Here is a 20,190-nt window from a genome sequence, read left to right as displayed (position 1 = left end):
TGGGATGAAGGAGGACAAATGCCAAAAGCATCCTTCTACAGAGCTTCCTAGTGTCTGAAGCAGACAAAGCTTCTGGTAGCTGAACCCACTCTATGGCTATACTGTGGTGACCCACCAACCACTGGGGAAACAAACCAGGAAACTCCTGAGGCCCAACCCAGAGCTCCCCAGCAAGAAGATTTGCTATGGCTCCACATGCCACTCTGCCTGATTACTGCCCCTGCACCCAGCTCCCAGACTGGCAGAGAGGGCTCAGGCACCTACCCCTGTGGGAACTGAGATGCTCCAGCCTGCTGTCCTGGTGCATCCACGTGACACACCACAAAGTGCTTGGTGATCTCCTGCATGTCCTCATAGTTGAAGAAGGTGTTGAAGCACAGCTTATCTGCAAAAGTTCAGAAGCAGAGGAAGGGGTCAGAGGTCAAAGGGAAAGAGGTCAAAGACTAAAGGTCATCAGACATCTAATCAAGATGAGGATCAAATGCTTGGAGATACAAGTTCTCAGATATAAACCTTGGTCATCAGCTGCTGCTCCCAGTGTCTAGAAGGGATCTGGTAGGCAGGGTAGATGTGGTATTGCAGTCTCCTGAACAGGCCCCAGAGCCCTCCCAGGCTTGTCTTACACTGGTGTAACACTGTCATCAGCAGAACTCCTGCTGATACACACCAGTGTAAGGGACATCCAAATCAGGCACATTCCCCTCCTCTTACCCATGTTCCTTGGTCATACCCTGCCCTTTCTACTGTGTTCACTATGCCATGCTTCCCAAGCCCATGACCCAGGGAGACAGGCTGGTCTCAAAAACAGTTGTTTGACAGCCAGGATGCCTGGGCTCTTCCCTGGTCCTGCCACTGGTTTCTTTCTGGTTTGCAAGTCACAGAGGCTTTCACTTTCAAACCTAGGTGACTCAAAGCAAGCATCTTGTTCAATGGCCTGATTTTTTGAGAGGCTGTGCACCTGCAGGGCAGTGCTCTGATGAGAATCCAGCCATCCTGGGAGGGGTCTGTGGTGGGAGACCAATGTCTGGCTACAGACAGCCAAGTGGGAAAAGTAGGCCTTTGTGGTGGGATTTCCAAAACTCCCAATGGACTTAGGGACATATCTTGTTCAAATCCAACAGAGCCTGTGCTCCTAACTCCCTTAGACATTTTCAAAAGCCTCCTCCCCTCTCCTTCTGTATACATTTATACTGATTTTAAATGGTGACACTGCCTGGCTTACTCAATCTGTCATCACCATCTCCCCTGTCTCTCTCCAGGTTGTGCCAGAGCAGCCTGCTGCTCCTCCCCTCCCCTCTCTGCAGTACTTCCAAGGTGACCTTCCAGCAGCAGCAACAGCAACAGCAGCCTGTCACATGGCACCTTCCCTGCTAAAGCTCCCTGTCTTCTTTCTGCCTGCTCCCATTGCCAACAGAGAACACAGGGGCCTTGGGATGGGGCTTCTTCCATGATCATGAAGTCCCCAGGAAAATATACCATCCAAAGGGGCTGGTTGGTACCTGGCCACACTCACCTGGGGACATCCCCACCCCTGTGATGGTGCCTGGCTGATGGCTCCTGGTCATAGCTAGCTACTGAGCAAAGAGGCCTGGGGGGAACTCTGCCCAAGACAGGCCTGCCCTTCAAGAGTTTCTCCCCCCAGAGCTAGGAACACATGGCTCTTCCTTCCCTTTCATTGAGCTTGGTGCTTCTTGGCCTCTTCAGACCCTTGCTCATCTGGGGAGAGAGAATCAGAGGCACCAGCTCCCACAGACAGCTTTCATCCAGTCCCCAAAGCACCCCCTGCTGACTGCTGTTCCTGGCTGCTTTGCCTGCTGGCAAGCTGCTTCCACAAGGCACAACCTCCTTTAGCTTTGAATCCACCAACCAAATTCTGTAAGGGAGAGCCTTTTTGCAGGAGCCAGTCTGGGGCTGTCTGGTCTTTCACTACCTACTCCATGCTGTGGCCTAGAGGAGTGGCTGAGGCAGGACAGGTGCTGCTTGCTGCAGGGTGTGGGAAGATGTTAGCCAGGTCGAGTCCTCCCAGGCACCATGCCCCACCATTCCCATCACTGCAAGTCATTGGAATGTGGAACAATTTGATGCCTGCTTTGCCCGGGGTGAAAGGTGGCAGGTGGGGCAGGCCAGGAGAGGACCTGGCTCAGGGGTTCCATCCTGACCCCACAGTGAGACTCTAGACAATGGCTACTGATTCACATCCATGAACACTTACAGCAGAATTAGGCCAAGATCTGTGGTCCTGAACCCGTGGCTCCTGGCCACACTGAACACTGATTACACTGCTCCTTCCAACTCAACTGGTTAATCATGGGTGCCAATATTGCCCAAGAGACTGCTTATGGGCACAGGAAATTTAAACTTCCACAGATCTAAGTTTCTTCAGGTTGGCTGGGAGAGCAAAGTAAACTCTTGCCTATGTCATGATACTTGCTCAGCACTGTCACCCATGGGCAAGTAAAAGCTGGGGTCACTAACCAGGGAGATACGCCCAGCCACATCCCAGACACCTGCCTGGCAGGGTTAGACATGGCTGAGGGAGGGCATGGACTCAACATTCATTGCTTCCAATAAACTGCAGTATGAAATTCCCTTTGTGAGAGCAGGTTCTCTTGGAAATCTTTTTATTTAAGTTGAGTATTCATTCTGAGGCAAGAAAAACACCATGTGACTACTCAGAGGCCATGTACTGTAGTATACCTACTACGTGGGATATATTTAGAAGAGCCCAGATGGCATTTTTAAACATGAGTGTCTCACAAGCTCTTGAATGAGATCTGTAAATTTGTAAATCTAAACACAGTATCATCTGCCAGATCTTCCCAGTTCAGCCTATTGCAATAACTCTGAGACATTTCCTCATAGCACCAACTTTGGAGGGTCTTTGCTGCCTCAGAAACTATCACAGCATTCTGGTCTACTTAACTGGGACATGCCTGGGCCTGCTGGGTTGTTATACTCCACTGCATTGTACCAATGTTTTTCCACCACCCTCTTGACCTCTCTGGCATGGGGATGAAATATTTGGGCTGCTCTTTTGTTTTGAACTGGAGTTGGATGCAAGGAGCTGGGATGGCAACTGTAATGGGGACAAAAGTGATGAGGACTGCAGTGAAGTGTAGGGGCAGAAGGGTGTGGGTGCAGCTCAGCCACTGTTGACACCACTCTGAGTCTTGTGGGAAAAAACACCTGAATTGAGCCAGCATCCTTGCTGCTAGCCAATCCTGAGGCATTCAGAGCCATGGGATACAAATTGGCAAATGAGAACAGAGAGATCAGCATAGTCACTTCTGAGAAATCACTGTACAATGATGATTGTGCAGCACTGTGTTGTCCAACCGGTTAGTCACAGCTGCCAATCAGAGCACAGGAATTCACACAAGACATCGTTATTGCCTGATAACAGTCAGTGATGATTCAAATTGGAAAGCCTGGGCAAAACTGGCCCCACTGCAGTCAAAATCAAAACTCTATTGGCTTCAATGGGGCCGCAATTTCACCTCCCACATATGGGGGAACTGCATGAATGAGAAAAAGCATCAGTGGCTGCACAGATGAAGCAATCCCATTTCAGAGCAGTACAAAATAATCCAGTATCCACCGGAAGGCGAAGTGTAGGCAGAATATGTTCATGGACAGGGGACTCAATTGGAATTTAAAGGGCCTAGAAGCAATCATCATCTCAGCCACAGACTCCTTATATGACCTTGGGCAAGCCATTTTCACTCTTCAGAGACACAATTTGCCATCTGTACAACGAGGATAATAGACTTCTGTATCTCATGGCAAAGTGTGCTGTGCTCAGATCTGTGCAGCCATCTAAGTACATACACAAGTAGGCAATAAGCAAAATGTATGCTTTCTTTTCTACCCGAGAAGCTTTACAGACACCATTACAGGCTCAAGGATTCCTTTCTGGCCCCTTCAAATTCCTTCCTTGTTTGTTTTTTTTCTAATAGGATTCACCTGTTCAGGATTTGAAATAATTTGAAGAGGCCAGGGCTGGAGTCTGGGCAACACAGTCCCAGGAAAACCTAAGTCTGTCACAAGCAGACAGCTGGAAAAAAACAGATTTTACAAAACTGTCTCCAATTTTATGAAATGCCAGGAAAAAAACCCCACGTGGGCTTTTGCTGAAGATAAACTAAGGGACAGATAAATAAATAAACAAATGGGATTTTCACTCCAAAATGATCAGTTCCCATTTTCAAGTCAATATTTAAGTGGCTTTGAAATGTCAGCAACCACAGCATTGTTTCTGTGAAGATTAGTTTCCCTCCCCAAAACTAAATGAAATTTTGAAATACCCACCCATTTAGCAAAAAAAGGGAAACATTATGATAAAGAGACACATGGGTTCCACAAACTGATCTGCAATGGAAATGCAGATTTTTTTGCACGCCATCACAAAGAAATGTGACAAAATGGTCATTTCAAGTTTGGAGATGAGAATCTCAGGCAGAAAGAGAGTAGGATCCACCCCCCCGGGGCCAAATCAGTGGCATAGTTGGGAACAAAACCCAGGGGAGTCTGGGTGCCCAGCCCTGCCCACTCTAGCCAAGGGATAACTTTCTGTTCCACAGCCAGCAACAAAGCTCTGCTTTCCTGATTCATGGACCCTTGCTCCAGCCACCAGATATGGCACTCCCTCTCCATGTAGCCACACAGGCCTCAGTTGTGATGCCAGGGCAAAATCCACTGAAGTCAATGGCAAACCTCCTCCTGCAGCCAGAACTGCAGAACCTCCACTGGAAGGTGACTGGGTGACAGAAAGTGACTCTGCTGAACTGAGCTAACACCCATCATCACTTGCTAAGAATCCCCTGGCTTGGAGGCATGAGGGCTTGCTCTGAGATCAGTGAGGAGCACGCAGCCAGCAGCCCCCAGCTCCCACAGCAAAGAGGAAACAAGCTAGCGTCCCAGCAGGTCTATGACTGCTGTCTTCTCCTGTTCTTTTACAGCGCCTGTCTCTGAGCTTGTCCCTAATCCCTTTCTCTTTCTGCTTCCACTAAGCCTTGCTGCTCTCCACTGGGGCTGTGCTCTGAATACCAACGTGTTCTGGCAGCAGGTGGAGGCAGGGACACACACCACATTGTACTGAGCCTGCAGCCAAAGCCTGCTGCATGCTTAGCTTGTAATGGAGCAACAGCACAGCTGTCTGTGCCAGGTGGGGGTAGGGAGCAGAGAAGGCATTAAGCTGCACATGGGAATCCATCTTCTGTTCAAAGCCTAGCTTCAGAGGGGACTTGATCCAAGAGCCTGAGCAACTGAGCAAAACTTTTTTCCTGATATTTCATCCAAAACAGAATGTTCTTATTTTGCACTAATGGATGCAGTAGAAAGTTCGTGAGGCAGGTTTCTTGGGGCCAGAATGGAGCTTCTGGCTGGAGAGAGAGAGAGGAATGAATAGCCAAGAGCCTGGTGATTCAGCATGTAGAAGGCATAGGTTCAAGTCCATGCTTTCCATGATTTGGTGGACAGATCTGAACCAGGGACTATCACAACCCAAGGATACAGCCCTAACTGCTGGGATACTCTCTTACTCACAGATGTTTGATAAAAAAAATTAAACCAGCCTTATTGTCCTGCATGACACCAAAACACACATTTTAAAATTATAACACTGTATATGAAACACAATTGTTGTTTTCTGGCCAGCCCACCCCAGCAGCTCAGGACAACCTGATGTTGTGTGGGAGCGCTGAGAGGTGGGGGCAGTCTCAAGGTGACCAATTCCATCTCTTGGATCGTGGTGACCGCTGCCAGCCCTGTAGTGCTGGAGGCACTGGAGTTCAAACATCTCCATCCCAGAACTGACCAGTGCTTCATCTTTTCCTGTTTCTTCCAGCAGTTTCCAATGTAGATCACTCAGAGGAAGGTGAAAATCCTTCTTACAATGGGCTAATTCAGGGGTGGGCAAAGTCCAGCCCGTGGGCCAGATCCAGTCAGCAGTGTACTCCATTTCCCAGCAGCCCCTGCCTGCATGGCTGGGGCTGGTTTCCATGGAGACCCCAGAAGGAGCTACACAGTGATAGTGCAGGGCCAGGGTTTCTATGGAGACTGGCCCCAGCAGTGCTGGCAGCAGCATGCCAGCCTCTTCCTGGTGGGGGCTGAGGGAAGGCTGAGGAGCGCTGGGCTGGGCTGTGCTGTGGGCAGGAGTGGGATGGGCTCAGCTGCCACCACCTGTGTGGGGTGGGCAGTGGTGGCAGTGGTACCACTGGAAGGGGTATCTATGAGGGGGCTATGGGGAATTTTGGGGTGGCTATAGCCCCCCTAAGCCCTTCACTAGCATCGCCCCAGCTGGCAGGACACATGGAAGGGCACTGAGCTGCACCAGAGCCCGGCTGGGATTTTGTGGCGGTGACAGTGTGATGGAGAGCCAAGGCAGACCTGGGATCTGCAGCCTGCATGACCTGGGCAGGGGCATGCAGGCAGTGGATCATAGCTCTGCCCCAGCTCCGGACCTCACTGTCACTGCTGCAAGGATCCGTGGCAGAGCCACGATCCACTGCCTGCACATCCCTGCCCCGAGCACGCAGGATAGAGCTTGTGGTTCTGCCCTGGCTCTGGATCACACTGTCACTGCCTCAAGTTCCCAGCCAGGCTCCGGAGCAGCTCTGCATCCTGCCATATGCCCTGCTAGTGCTGCTGGGGCTGGTCTCCACAGAAATCCTGGCCTTGTGCTATCACAGGGTGACTGCTGGGAAACAGAGTCTGGCCGGTGGCTGGATCTGCCATTTTTCCTACCCCTGGATTAATTGCACATAAGCTGAGGCCTTGCAGATGACAAGGAAAATTTCTGGACCTCTGCTTGTGCCTTGGGCATGTTGTTTTTACCCTGTAATGTAGCTGTACATGAGAGCTTTTTGAAACCTCTTCAATCTCTGGTGATTCTTATTGTTTCAATTACATCTTGCAGCAGTGGGTTCCACAGGTTTCTGGATCCCATCCAGAAATGTGATCTGAGGAGAGCATTACATAATGGCCATGCATATCTTTTGAGCTGCAGTGATCTGTTCTGTCTCAGCACAAAGCATTGGTAGCCTCTGGGACTGAGGCAGCTGGAGAATGTCTGACCCTACAGAGGATAACACTAACCACAATGACAGTGGTATTAGGCCCTTTTTCACTCCTCCCCCCACAGATACTGTTAGCAGCTTCTAGCCAAGCTGAACATATTGTACTTACGGTTGAGTCCAACATCATGGTAGGTCAGGATGGCTGGGCGATTTCCTTTTGGGGACCCCCGAATAACCACATGAAGCAACCCATATGGGGTCTCAATATCATGCTCCTGGAAGAGAGAGAAAGAGAAGACATTGGGTGGCATCTCAACCCATCAAGGCCTCACCTTGTGAGTGGGGAAAGTGGAGATTGATGAGGAGGTTGTCCTGGGCAGCTACTGTACAATGAGAGTCACAAGAAAGTGATCACCACAGATATTCTGACCCACATGTGATCACCACTATCTTCAGGTAGGAGTACATGACCATGCATGAGCCTGTTCTCATGCTGCAAGTGTGCTCACACACACAGAGACTCTCTCAGACCTTCACTTGTGTTTGCACCCTTGTGCTCACTCAGTTGAACATGCATGCCCTCAAACCCCAACACACATTCATGAAGTCACACCTAGGCGTCTTCACATTGGCTTCTTTCTCTTGCTGGCACAAATGTCAGCACCATGGGGTTAGGAAGGACCTCCAGGGTGCAGTAGTCTGACCCCTTGTGCAGATGAAGGATCTGCTCATCCTAAACCACCCCAGACACTCGGCCCTGCAGCCTCTCCTTGAAACCTCCAATGCAAACTCAACTCTAGAGTTTAGGTTTCGAACCTAGAACTTTTTCTTGTAAGCACATGCATACCCCAGCATACTAGCCCTCCAGCCCCAAGGCCACTGAAGCCATTTTCAAGTCATTGCATCCAGTCTCCACGGATCAGCTCACTTCTGCACAGCAAGCAAAGGGGAACAATTTTACAGTGGAAGTCATTCTCCACTACCTTTCAATTGGTTGTAATGAATGATTCTGTGCATATAACAACCAACTGGACCCATACCCAGTCCAACCAACTCAACTCATACCCAATCATCTACCCACACAAATCCTAACCATGGTGAGCAGCTGAATGCATGCAGTCTTAAAAACCAAGCTCCATATGCAGGGATGGGTGGCAGGGTTTGTATCAAACCCACCCAGATTCATGTAGAGGTTGGGTCACCCATGATGTAACTAACAAGGCAAACACTGGATGTCCCCCTTGTCAGGTGGCCCTGCCCAGAGTACACATGCTCCAGTCAGAAATCTCCACACATATGCTGCATCTATTTTCACCCTCCCAACGGACTGATATAAAGTAGCTAAAGTGGTTGGTCCTTTTAAGTACCAGCAGATTTAAGGAATAAAAATTCACTTTTTAGAGAGGCTCAGGAAAAAAAGGCTCCAAACCTCTAAGGTTTTGGTGGCCATTTTGTACTCTAAGAAGACTGGATATGGGCCTAGAGCAGTTTAGACAGGGCTGCCCTGTTGCCCTCCACACACTGAGGCCTTGTCCACAAGGTAGGTGTAAGGTGCCCAACAGCAGTGCCCTCAAGAGCATAGTAGACATGGATTGAGTGTGTCCTGGTCATTTCTTCATAAACGAGGAACATCAGTGTGTGGACTGGACCAGCTCCAAGTTCCTTTAAGGCCTGAATCCTGTCTCCAATGGTAGCCAGTGCTTGCTTATTCAAAGCACGGGCAAGAACCCCATAGCAGGCAGTTATGGGACAACCGGCTCCCACAGGAGATCTCATACTGGTCTCTGACTGAATGACACAGGGTTCAACTTGCTTCCTACATGTGTCCCGTCACTCAAAAGGGTAACTCTGGATCTTTTGTCCCCCACAGGAAAGCCTAAACACTTCTGGGATCCTGCGAAATTCTTAGTCTCAACCAGCTCCAGTGGCAGTGAGTTCTACAGCTGAATTATGTGGTATGAGAAGCCTACTACTGCCTTTCATCAGCTTTAAATCTACTAGCTTTTAATTATAAGCAAGCACACCCCCACCCTACACGCACACACACACACACGCACACGCGCACACACAAACAAAGAGAAGGCAAATCCACATGATTCATAGCAGTTTAGCATTTTCTCCCCTATGTAACTGTGTGCAGCAGTTGGGAAAGAGAGACTGGTTGTTCTAATTGACTTCAATAGCAGCAGCCTTAATGTGCATGAAACAGGCAGCCCAAAACAAGTCTGTGATCCTTCCGGAGCCACTAAAAATTCGAAGTACTTACAAAACATTCAACTGGCAATCATCCCATGCAAAGGGATGGATGGGTTAAGTCCTACTTCAGCCCTATGTATGGGGTAGATCTCACCCATTATTGAATTAGACTTTACAGCACTGTAGGGTAGTAGAAATTCTGATCGTCTTCCTATGCGGGGAAACTGAGCGTAGCCAGGGGAATGTGCTTTGTCCAGAGTCACACCATGACCCAAGGTAGAGCTGTGAAGAGAACCCACCTCTGGTACCCATAAACTAAGCAACCTTGCCAGGAAATATTTATATCATTAGGCCCTAATTAGCACAGAGCTTTTAGCTGCTCTCAAGAGCATGGTGGATTCATATAAATGAATCCCTGACAATTTTTTTCCTAATTTTTAAACCACCTTTGAATTAAAGGCAAGAAAGGGCAGCCTGGAGAAACAAATATAAATATCCATCTCTGCATTTCAGTGCTAGCATTTAGTAGAAGCCACACTGAAACACGAAGGTTAGAAATGGGCACCAGAGGAAAGAAGGTCTTGCCCCATTAATGTTCTTGCATTTAGCAACAGTTAGCATCATAGAATAATAGAAAAATAGGGCTGGAAGGGACCTCAGGAAATCATTTAGGCCAATCCCCTGTTCAAGGCAGAATCATCCCTGTGTAAACCATTCCAGTCAAATTGACTCCTCAAGGAAAGCCCAGGTCCTTGGCTGGCATAAATCACCATAGATCAATGGACTTTATGAGAGGTATGCTAATTATATCATCTCAGAATCTTACCCAGGAAGAAAAAAATGATTGCATCATAAACAAAATGAGAGAAATGATTCCATATGAGCAAACTGAACTCTAGTTCACTGAGGTGTTGGCAGGTACAATGTAACTGGGAAGATCACAGGGACTGCATGAGAGGAGTTTTTTATGACAATACTGGGACAATTGTCCAAGCATTTATGGCTCAGTGTGATGGCCAAATACCAGAGAAGTTAAATACTTCAAAAATCTGATGTACTGCTCCTTTCTGTCCCTTTTACGAGGGGATGAAACACAAGCCTTTATTTATATTTTGTTATGAAGGAAGGCTTATCCATTGTGGTAGGAAATGCTGAGGATCATGGTCACTCTCGGTTCCACTTTAGGTCCACAGCAGTGAGCCAGTGGCAGGGAGAGCACTCTCCCGCTTATGTTCAAGACAGACCATCCATTGTTGCACCAGAATATGGGACTAATGAGAAGTCTCAATGATGGCGAGCAAGGAGGACCCCAAGCTAGCAGTAGACAATCCCCTGCAGGGGAAACCAACACCTTGAAGTGCCAAATGGTGAGCAGACTTACTAGGGTGACAGATTCTAGGACCCTCTCTCATGGGAACTGCCCAATGCGCTTTGACCCTTTTTTTTCTCTGATCCATGCTCCACCCAGTCTAGCATCCCATCCACAGCACCAGCAAAAGGGTTGAAATCCCCACAGCAGGCAGTGAGGGACTAACCCACCTCCATGGAGACCTCCTCCTGGCTTCCACGAGTTAGATATTGGCTTATGCTCATTCCTGGAGGGGGTGTCTTGAGGTGGGTGCTGAGGCCTAGCAGCACAGCCTCTAGCCAGAAAGACCAATCAAGCAGCTCACACCTGCATGGGATAGCCTTGCCAATCAATCAGAATACTTTGTTCCTGCCAATGCTCCTCTGAGATGACTACTGTGTGAGGAGGACAATGTAAGGAGCCAATCACAGTCTACACTGCTATTGGCTGGTGTGGACAGGTTTTCCATTGCCTCCCTCCAGCTCCAAGTCCATGACTTGCTGCTCTGTGCTATACCCAGAGCAGCACCAGTGTTGGCTAATGCAGCTGTGCCAGGTCTCTCTGCGCTTTGAACTCATAGGACTGGAAGCAATGCCAAGGCAGTGTGTTTTGTGGCCACAACGGGGGTGGCTGCTTTCCCTGAGAGTCAGATGGGCTGCTAGGAACATGCTGGATCTGAGAACTGGTGCCTGGCTTAGAAAATTCATGTTTCCTTCTACTAGAAGCTGGTGCAATTAATGAGCAGGTTCTTCAGCTGAGATCAGTGGGAATCCCACTCACTGGAAGAGACGGAACAAAGCAGAAACTCTCCCATCATGGGACTGGGGAACTCTGGGACAGGCCCCTCTTTCCTGGGGCAGGACAGAGATTCTACTCCAATCAGGAGTAGAGGAGAAGAGATAGTTGGACAGGGGCTGAGGGCCACAGAGGGAAGACAGTCAAGAGGCAGAACATCCTGGCTGTATCACCAGGGGCAGGTGATGCTCCAATCTCAGCTTTCCCTTCAGAAAGGTTCTGGCACCATCATTTACTTTCTGGGGAAGGATGCAGGCAGTGGGGTGGAGAAAAGGAGCCCTTCATAGACAAAGCATTTCTTGAATCACTTGACAGGCAGAAAACACCCTGTGTTTTTCATCCAGCACCATCTGCTCCTCTGTCTCCCGGCTCTGATGTGCTGCTGCAGAAATGGTTGCTGTCCTCCCCGACAAACACAGCTGGCTCCTGTCCTTCTCAAGATTGTGGTAATGAGAAGCCAGTATCATAACACAGCACAGGGCTCTGCTCTCCAGCCCCAGCTCTTTGCTCATCTCTCTTCTTTACATTCATTCTAGTTCAAAGCCTCACAATCTCCAGGGCTCCCCTGCCACATGTGTGGGGGCATGTACGCGTGCGTGCGCACACACACACACACACACACTGCCCTGTTACACTCCACATCCCACTTGCCTCCTCAACTGGTGGAGTTTGCTTCTTCACCTCCCTCCCTTAACCTAGTATCAATCTGGAGCAGGCATGGAGGTGGCAGCAGTACTGCAGCACGCTGTAAAAGGAAGTGGGATCACAAAGCTCTGCAATGCGCTTTGACACACAGGAGGGAGGAAACCACAACAAGGGTTTCAATCTTCAGCGTCTGCCTCAGTTGTTTAGTTTCCATTCCTCTAGAATCAGATGGGGAGAGGAAGGGTCATAAACAAAGTCTTCTCCACAGTGTTATGAGGGAAAGTCATCGTTCCCTGCCAGTCCTCAGTCCACTATATTGGAGTTTTTCTGTTGTTATTCAGTCCACCGTGTCTTTCCAGGGAAGCTGATTTTTTCCCTGCTGCTGCTGCCTTTTGCAGAGAAGACACAGAGCAGTGTGTTCCTTCTGCAGAGGAGATAGGGCAGTGTGAAGTCACCATGTCCATGCCTTGGCTGGGAAGTAACTTGTATAGAAACCTCTGGTTTAGACTGGGGACAGGACCCCTTCCAGCACTGACCACTCCCAAGCAAGAGTCCCCTCCCAACTATAGCCTAGAGGCTGGTTTTAGGGTGTTCAAAATCCTCACCCAAATCTGCACCTACATGTTCCTGGCAGACTGAACTGACATCTGGTGTTCACTGGGGACTTCCAAGTGATGGTGCCCAGATACCCTGGTGATGGGTGGCAGTATAAAAGTATGTGATAGACAGATAGATGGTGGCTCAATCTTCAAACTTCAGGACTCCCAGATTTGCTCTTAGTTAGACACCTTGGTGATCTCATTGGAAGCAGCAGAGGGATAGGGATGGAGCAGTCTCATAGTTTCATAGTAGCTAGGGTCAGGAGGGACCTGAACAGATCATCTAGCCTGACCCTGTGACACAGGCAGGAATGAATGCTGGGTTCACAAGACCCCAGACAGGTGATCGTCCAACCTTCTCTTGAATTTGCCCAAGGTAGGGGCGAGGACCACTTCCCTGGGAAGTTGATTCCAGATTTTGGCCACCCTAACTGCAAATATTGCCTCCTGATCTCTAACCTAAACCTATTCTCCATCAGCTTATTGCCATTGTTCCTTGTCACCCCAGGTGGTGCTGGGGAGAAAAGAGCTCTGCCTTTTTGCTGTTGATCTCCCCTGATGAGCTTGTAGGCAGCCACCAGGTCCCCCCTCAGCCTCCTCTTCAGAGGCTGAACAGGTTCAGGTCCTTCAGTCTCTCCTTGTAGGGCCTGTCCTGCTGCCCTCTCACCAAGTGGGTGGCCCTCCTCTGACCCCTCTCCAGGCTGGCCACATCCCTTTTGAAGTGTGGTGCCCAGTACTGGACATAGTACTCCAATTGCGGCCTGACCAATGTCGCATAGAGGGGGAGTATCATCTCTCTGGACCGGCTTGAGATGCACCTTTGGATGCATGACAAGGTATGGCTGGCCTTGCTGGCTGCGGTCTGGCATTGGTGGTTCATGTTTATCTTGGAGTCAATAATGACTCCGAGATCCCTTTCCGCCTCTGTGCTTTCAAGAAGGGAACTCCCCAGCCTGTATGTATGCTTGGATTCCTTCTCCCAAGGTGCAGCACCCTGCATTTGTCTACATTGAACCCCATCCTATTCTCGTCTGCCCACTTTTGTAGCCTGTCTAAATCTAGTTACAGCCTCTCTCTCCCTTCAAGTGTGTCCATCACATCCCACATCTTAGTGTCATTAGCAAATTTGGACAGCGTGCTTTCCACCCCTCATCCAAGGCGCTGATAAAGATGTTAAACAGTGCGGGCCCGAGGACCAAGCCCTGGGGTACCCCACTGCTCACATCTTGTCAGGTTGAGTACAACCCGTCCACCACTACTCTCTGGGTGCACCCCATTAGCCAATTTTTTACCCATCCAACTGTGCAGGCATCAATGCCACAGTCGCTTAATTTAGTGATGAGGATGGGGTGAGAGACAGTGTCAAAGGCCTTCTTAAAGTCTAGAAAGACTATGTCCACGGCGACACCATCATGCAAGGATTTAGTTACTTGGTCATAAAAGGCCATCAGGTTGGTCTGGCAGGACCTGCCTTTGATGAACCCATGCTGGTTGCCCCTGAGCATGATCTCCCCTGCAGGCCCCCCTGCAGGCCTCAGTCCTGGAGTGTTTGCAATGCTAGCTTGAACCCACCTCCAGATATACTGCAGGCATCTGAATGAACTCTCAGCAGGCCATGTGCTCTGTGCTCATGACTATGACACACACTGAGCCAGCAACCCTGGGCTCTAATGGGGAGCAGAGAGCTCATTGACCAAGGCAGCCTTCCACTGCTATCTCAAGTGAGGCTGGACTGTAAGACCTGCGCAAGCAGCGTTTTGCGGCTCCGAAATTAAGTACCAGACGTAAGTCAGCTTTTGCTGGCTTCCTCTGATTGGTGGATTGGCTTAGATGGTCACAGATTCAGCAAAAATCATTGGGTGCTTAGTGCAAGGGGAGGGGTCTCAGTTGATCATTCCACAAGCTCTTACTTTCTCTGGTCCTTGATTCACAGTGTTTCATGAATGTTTTGGAACATCAACTCCACTACAGAGCCCTGTGTTAGCTGGAGGTGTAATTCTGCAGTGAGATATCACATATAACATCTCATCCTGGGAGTAAAAGGTTTTGCTTCTTTCCTTGGTCAGCAGAGCGCAAAACTGCTAATCTCAGTCATGGGCTCATGCCCCACAAAGAGCACATTATGTTTTAAAGGAGATTGTGAGCTCTTTGGCATGACGGGAACCTTGGTCCTGTCTGGTACACAGTCGTGTGTGTGTGTGTGTCCATGTCCATACCATGGCTGCCAGTTTAGAACCACTTTGCCTGAGTGGACAAGTTATTTGGATGGGATAAAAAACTCCACTAGAGTCTGAAATGCTCATGAGAATAGGGGTATCCAAAAAGGAAACTGGACTAGGTCAGGCTCCATGTGAGACTCTAGGAAATGATGCCTCAAGGTCCAGCTCAGTTTGTTTAAAAGGGCAGCACCAAGCTAACAAAAAAACCCCTGACTGTACAATAAAAACCTTTGAGTGCAGTCCTGAGACATGCCAGTCTTGACTCCAGCGCAAATCCCCAGCCCCTTGGACAGTCCTGCCCTCAATACTTCCATGGAGCTGATCTCGCAAGGCAGGTTGGGTACATCTTATGCACCTTTCATAAAAAGGTCTGCTTCATTTCCAGTCACTCTTCCACACATAAAAGCTGGGTGACAGTAACATTAGCTGTGCTCCCATACAAGTTAATAGGAGTTTTGTCTCCAAGACTTTGGCAGGAACAGGATGGGGTTAGGAGCTGGGGGGCTGAGGCTGCAAAAGCTCCCTTTGCTCACTACATCCCAGAACCCCAAAAATGAAGTAGATCCATGTTGTGTGCGACTTACGGACCAGGATTTCCATAAGGACAGGAGCTTCGATCCAAGTAGGCTGAACAGTCAGTGTGAGTGTATTGGGCTTGGTGGCTGCGTGAAGTAATACCCACAGTTTCTCTGACACAGTGGCCTCCTTCTTAGGCCTTGATACACATGCAAGTGATTTATCTAAATGTGAATTCAACTGAATCTGATTTAGCTGCACCCACTATCTACAGGGGTGGTATATATTCATTTGGACATGTATGTTAAGTTATGTACTCTGTAGTGCCACTGGATGGAGCTTACATGCCACTATGTTTTTTTTACAGAGTAGATTCATGTACAGTACTTTGAATTCTCATGCTCTGGGTGGCGCTGTTCTAGACAGAAAATATATCTATTTAATTTTAATTTACCTTTAATTACTTAGATTTAGTTTAAATATTCCAAAAGCTTAAATATTTAACCTTAAATAAATAAATGAATATTGAGAGCTTAAATATTTAAGATTTAAATAGTTAGCTTTAATATCTTAGCTTTAATGTATATATGTATATAAAATAAATTAAAGCTTCCTCTCTGTAAAGAATAAAATTTATTTGCTTGCTATTCTGAGCCTGGTTTCTTCTTGGAGGGGAGGGGTACAGGGGAAGATGGCCATCCCACCATTATTTGTGCTCAGTCGGCTACTTGACTTCATAGCGGTAGCAATTACCAAGTTGATTGCTTACTAATTGCTAGCCTTCCAGTTTCTATCCATTTGCTTGTAAGATTATATGTTGTGGACCCAAGGGGGGGTGGGTAGGAATCTCAGAAAGGTCTGACTTTGTTGAATGCTAAGTCAGCCTTCTGGGATTGGTTTAGCAAACCTTGTGCTACAGGACTGGCACAGCTCTTCTGTTAATGTCAGCCACAGTGTGGCCCACACTTCGCACCATGGCTTATCTTCACCTACCTTCCAGCGCAAGTTTCCTTAGCATGGGTGAGTGGATAAAACTTAAAGGCAGGATAAAGGGGCAGGGGGAAGGGAAGTGCCTGAAAAGAACAGCATTTCTATTTCACAGCCTCCTTGTTCCCAGCAGCTAGCAGTGCACAAGTATGCACATGAAGTAGTGTGCATGAATATGAGAAGCACAGCAAGTGGTAAGCACCAAAGAGCAATGTGAAAGCAGAAACATGTACAGCAATAAGTGACATGTTTCCACCTGAATCTGGAGGGCCAATCTCACCATCTGAGCTGCAGAAGTGGTAGAGCAAGCCCCTTTTAACATCATGGACAAAGTTAGTGCATGTCAGTGAATCCAAGGAATGAGAGATGTGGAGAATTTAAAAATAGAAGGAAACTCTGTGCTAAAGAGTCATTATCTTTGTAGCTTTGGGTGCAGGGAAAGGAGAAGTTGGATCATTCACTCCTGACTTAAACCTTATTCTTTCTTTACTTTCCGTTACAAAAAAAAAAGGCCACTGATTTTTATTTATCTCCGTTTCTCTAAGAATCCTCTTTTCTTGAATGGTTACTATAGAAACTACAAGCAAACACATACACACATGATAAATATATTACATATACATCACCTAGAGGTAGCTAGTGTCAGTTATTCCCTTAGCCCAGCTGTAATCCTGGCAATAGTTACAGAAAGGGGCAAGTTACCTGACCCCTTCAGGGAAAACCACCTCAGCTTATATTCCTTAATGAATGGCATTTAAGAGACATATGCCCCCCAGCCCACACAGCATTAACAACACAGTGTTGGTAGCAACAGAACCGTCTTTATTCAGAGAATCTGAGTTTTCAGAACTTGCCATGATTCCTGGCAGAGAACTAGCAGTTCCACACGCCCCCTACTCCAAGGGTGATTGCTTGGAGGATGAGAGAGAAACCTCCTAGAACAGTGGTCACCAACCCATCAATCCTGATTGACAGGTAGATCCCAGAGCCTCTTTTGGTGGATCCTGGGCTGGGGCACAGCTGGGTGCGTGTGCATGCACACATCCCCCCTCCCCTCACCCACCCCTGCCCCAGCAGGTCAATCTGTGAGGGAGGGAAGGGGCAGGGGCCAGATCGAGACCCACCGTGGTAAACGACTACTGATTGTGTGGCCCTGCCAGGAGCAGGGAAAGGTAAGCAGGGCCCCAGCCCAGCTGAGTGGTGGGAGGGCTGGAGCCAAGGAGCTCTTCCAGGAGTGGGGGGGAGGCGCTGCAAGTAGGGCTTATGCAGGAGTGGCTCAGCTCAGCAGCAGGGACTCATGTGGGGGCAGCCCTGGCCCAGCCGGGTCTGGGAAGATCTGGTCGTCCAGAGGCATGTGGGGGGGCTCCTGCCACTGGACGCAGCCTGGCGGAGGCCCCGGGGGCCTGTGCCCCCCCAACCTGTGCTGTGGGTACAGCCTGCAACAACAGCTGCCTTGTCCCGAGCACAGGTAGGGGGGGCACGGGTCCTTGGGGCCACCACTGGGCTGCATCCAGTGGCAGGAGCCCCCACCACATGCACCTAGACTGCGGAGACTTCCAGACTCGGCCAGGCCAGAGCCTAAAGCCATGCTTGTCTGGCCACCAGGCAGGCGCAGCTCAGCACAGCTGTGACATAGAAGTGGGATCAGGCCCCAGCTGTCTAGAGGCATGTGGGGCAGGGGGTGGGGGTGGGGGCATGGCAGAGTGAGGCAGGGTGGGTGGGGTAGATCCTGGGGTGCCCTTTACTTGGAAAAAGTGATCTTGACCATAAAAAGGTTGGAGACTACTGTCCTAGAACAATGCATTGCCCACACCACTATTGCGTATGTCAAGTAGCTACTTCAGCATTGGCAAATACTAGTTCCATCTCACACATGTCTGAGCCGTGCACTGAGTGTGCCTGGTTTCAGTGCCCTCTTACATCCTTGTCTGAGCCATTGTTACACCCCAGGGAATTATGAGCAGAAAAATGCAAAATTATGCTAATTTAATTATTTTTCTAAGAAAGTAAACTAAATATAACACTATTTGAACCTTCTATAGAAATATATGCAGGTACTTGTGTGGGGGGGATTTGTGTGATGTGTGTGTGGGAGGGGGTTGTGAAGGAGTCCGGGATGTGGGGGGAGGGTCTGGGAGTGAGTGGGATTTGTGGGTGAGTGTGGACTCCCCCACCACATTCTCCCCCCTGTGCACAGTTCCCTCCCCCCCACCACACACAGTCCCCCATCCCACCCCAGTACACCCACCCACAACAAGAAACCATAGAGATAAGAAAATACAGGCTCTGGAGCTACACCTGGTGGACAAACTACATAGCTCTCAACGATGACAGATACTAAACTACATTTGCATGATAGACATTACAAAACCAGTTGCAGAACCTGGTTCAACTACATCTGGTTCAGCTAAACTGTGTCCATCGCGCTTTAGTTACCACAAGATGACTGGGCCCCTAAATAAGATATAACCACATGCATGTGTATCATGTTATAGGTTGTAACACATTATCGGGTTGTAAAGTGTAACATCTATCATGGCCTCTTGCTTCAGACCCAAAGCTAAGACATACAAAGGGTGAAAAGAAGTAGCAGGAGTGTATTTTTAGCACCCAGCACTCTGAGGTCTTGACTGCTATAAAATAGTACAAAGTTAGCAGCAGTACAACACACAAATCCCTGTACTCTGTTACTAGCTGCACTTGAAAGCGAGTATTTATCCAGTACACAAATCCTGGTGCTCTGGTATGCAGCAGCCAGAGTGCTCGGATTTGCATATTAAGACAATGGAAGAGACATGTGCTTCAAAACCTTGTTCAGAGCACTGCATGTCTCCCCCCACCTCTCACACACTGTGCCCTACATTGGTTTGAGTTGTGCGTGCAAAAGGAGATTCGCACATGCAAGCCCACTGATCTGTGCATGTAAACCAGGCTGGCAGGTAGATAGGTGTTAATGCCAGCCCCCTGACTGCTTAGGTACACTGGGTGATTGTCTTCCCTTGGCTGCAGCAATATTAGGCCTAACTTTCTAATGTGCTCTCTGCTCAACTTCTGCCGGGGGTTTAGCCCTGGGTGGAGAGCTTGCATCACTCCAACTTGTTCCACACTGCCCCTGGGCACCAGAGCAGAGCCTTTCAGAAAGGGTCATGAAGCACTTAAAGCTCTGATGGGCAATGCTTACCAGCCCCTATTAGGTAAGGAAATGCTGTATTCTTGCATATAGCACACCCCCATATATATTACACACCTATTTTTGAACCCCAAGAAGGGGAAAAAAAACCTTACCTTAAAGTACATGCAAGTAACTAAGGTTTGGGGTCTCTGGGGCTGGGGGCTACAATGCACTGTCCCAACCCTGAGTGCTTTCAGTGTGATGGCACTGGAGCCACATGGTGGGGTCTGATCCTGTACGTCAGCATTGGGCCACACAGCAAGTCTGGGACCCCATGTGGGCTCTAGAGCCATGTGCTGGGTCTGATTCAGAGTCCAGCCCCAGAGCTAATGCACAGTCCTGGACTTGGTGAGCCAGGTCCACTCCAGCACACAGTTCTGGAGCCAGCATGCAGGATGAGACCTGGCACTCCAGCCAAGGACCAACCCCATGCACTGGCCTGATCTGGCATGGATTTGGGGAGAGGAGCTCCCCACTGGTCCATAAATTTAGTGGGGGGTGGCAGGAAGGTGTGGTGGCAGCATTAATTGTCATGACTTCCAGAGCTGCAGCAATTAAAGCTGTCACTATTCCACTCCATCACAAATTTCCAGACCTGTGGGGAACCCTTTTCCTTGCATGTAATGCACACTCCAATTTTCCCCAGCTCATTTTGGGGGGTAAAAGGTACAATTTATATGCTAGAAAATATGGTATT

General features: G+C 48.9%; 1 protein-coding gene across 6 annotated transcripts in view; it reads right to left on the bottom strand.

The window, feature by feature from the left end:
• NDRG4 (NDRG family member 4) overlaps nt 1–20,190 on the bottom strand; it is a 95,135-nt gene that overhangs the window by 15,947 nt on the left and 58,998 nt on the right. For all 6 annotated transcript variants that reach the window (XM_019497254.2, XM_006271704.4, XM_019497252.2 and 3 more), the window contains 2 exons: nt 7,186–7,291; nt 265–385 (listed from right to left, as the gene is read on the bottom strand). In XM_019497254.2, the coding sequence (XP_019352799.1) occupies nt 265–385; nt 7,186–7,291 (227 nt within the window). The remainder of the gene's footprint in view (nt 1–264; nt 386–7,185; nt 7,292–20,190) is intronic.

The sequence above is a fragment of the Alligator mississippiensis genome, chromosome 10 (genome assembly GCF_030867095.1).
Source record: "Alligator mississippiensis isolate rAllMis1 chromosome 10, rAllMis1, whole genome shotgun sequence".
In the NCBI taxonomy this organism is placed as follows: domain Eukaryota; kingdom Metazoa; phylum Chordata; order Crocodylia; family Alligatoridae; genus Alligator; species Alligator mississippiensis.
The sequence above is the reverse complement of the archived record's forward strand: the minus strand, read 5'-3'. Positions and strand labels throughout refer to the sequence as shown.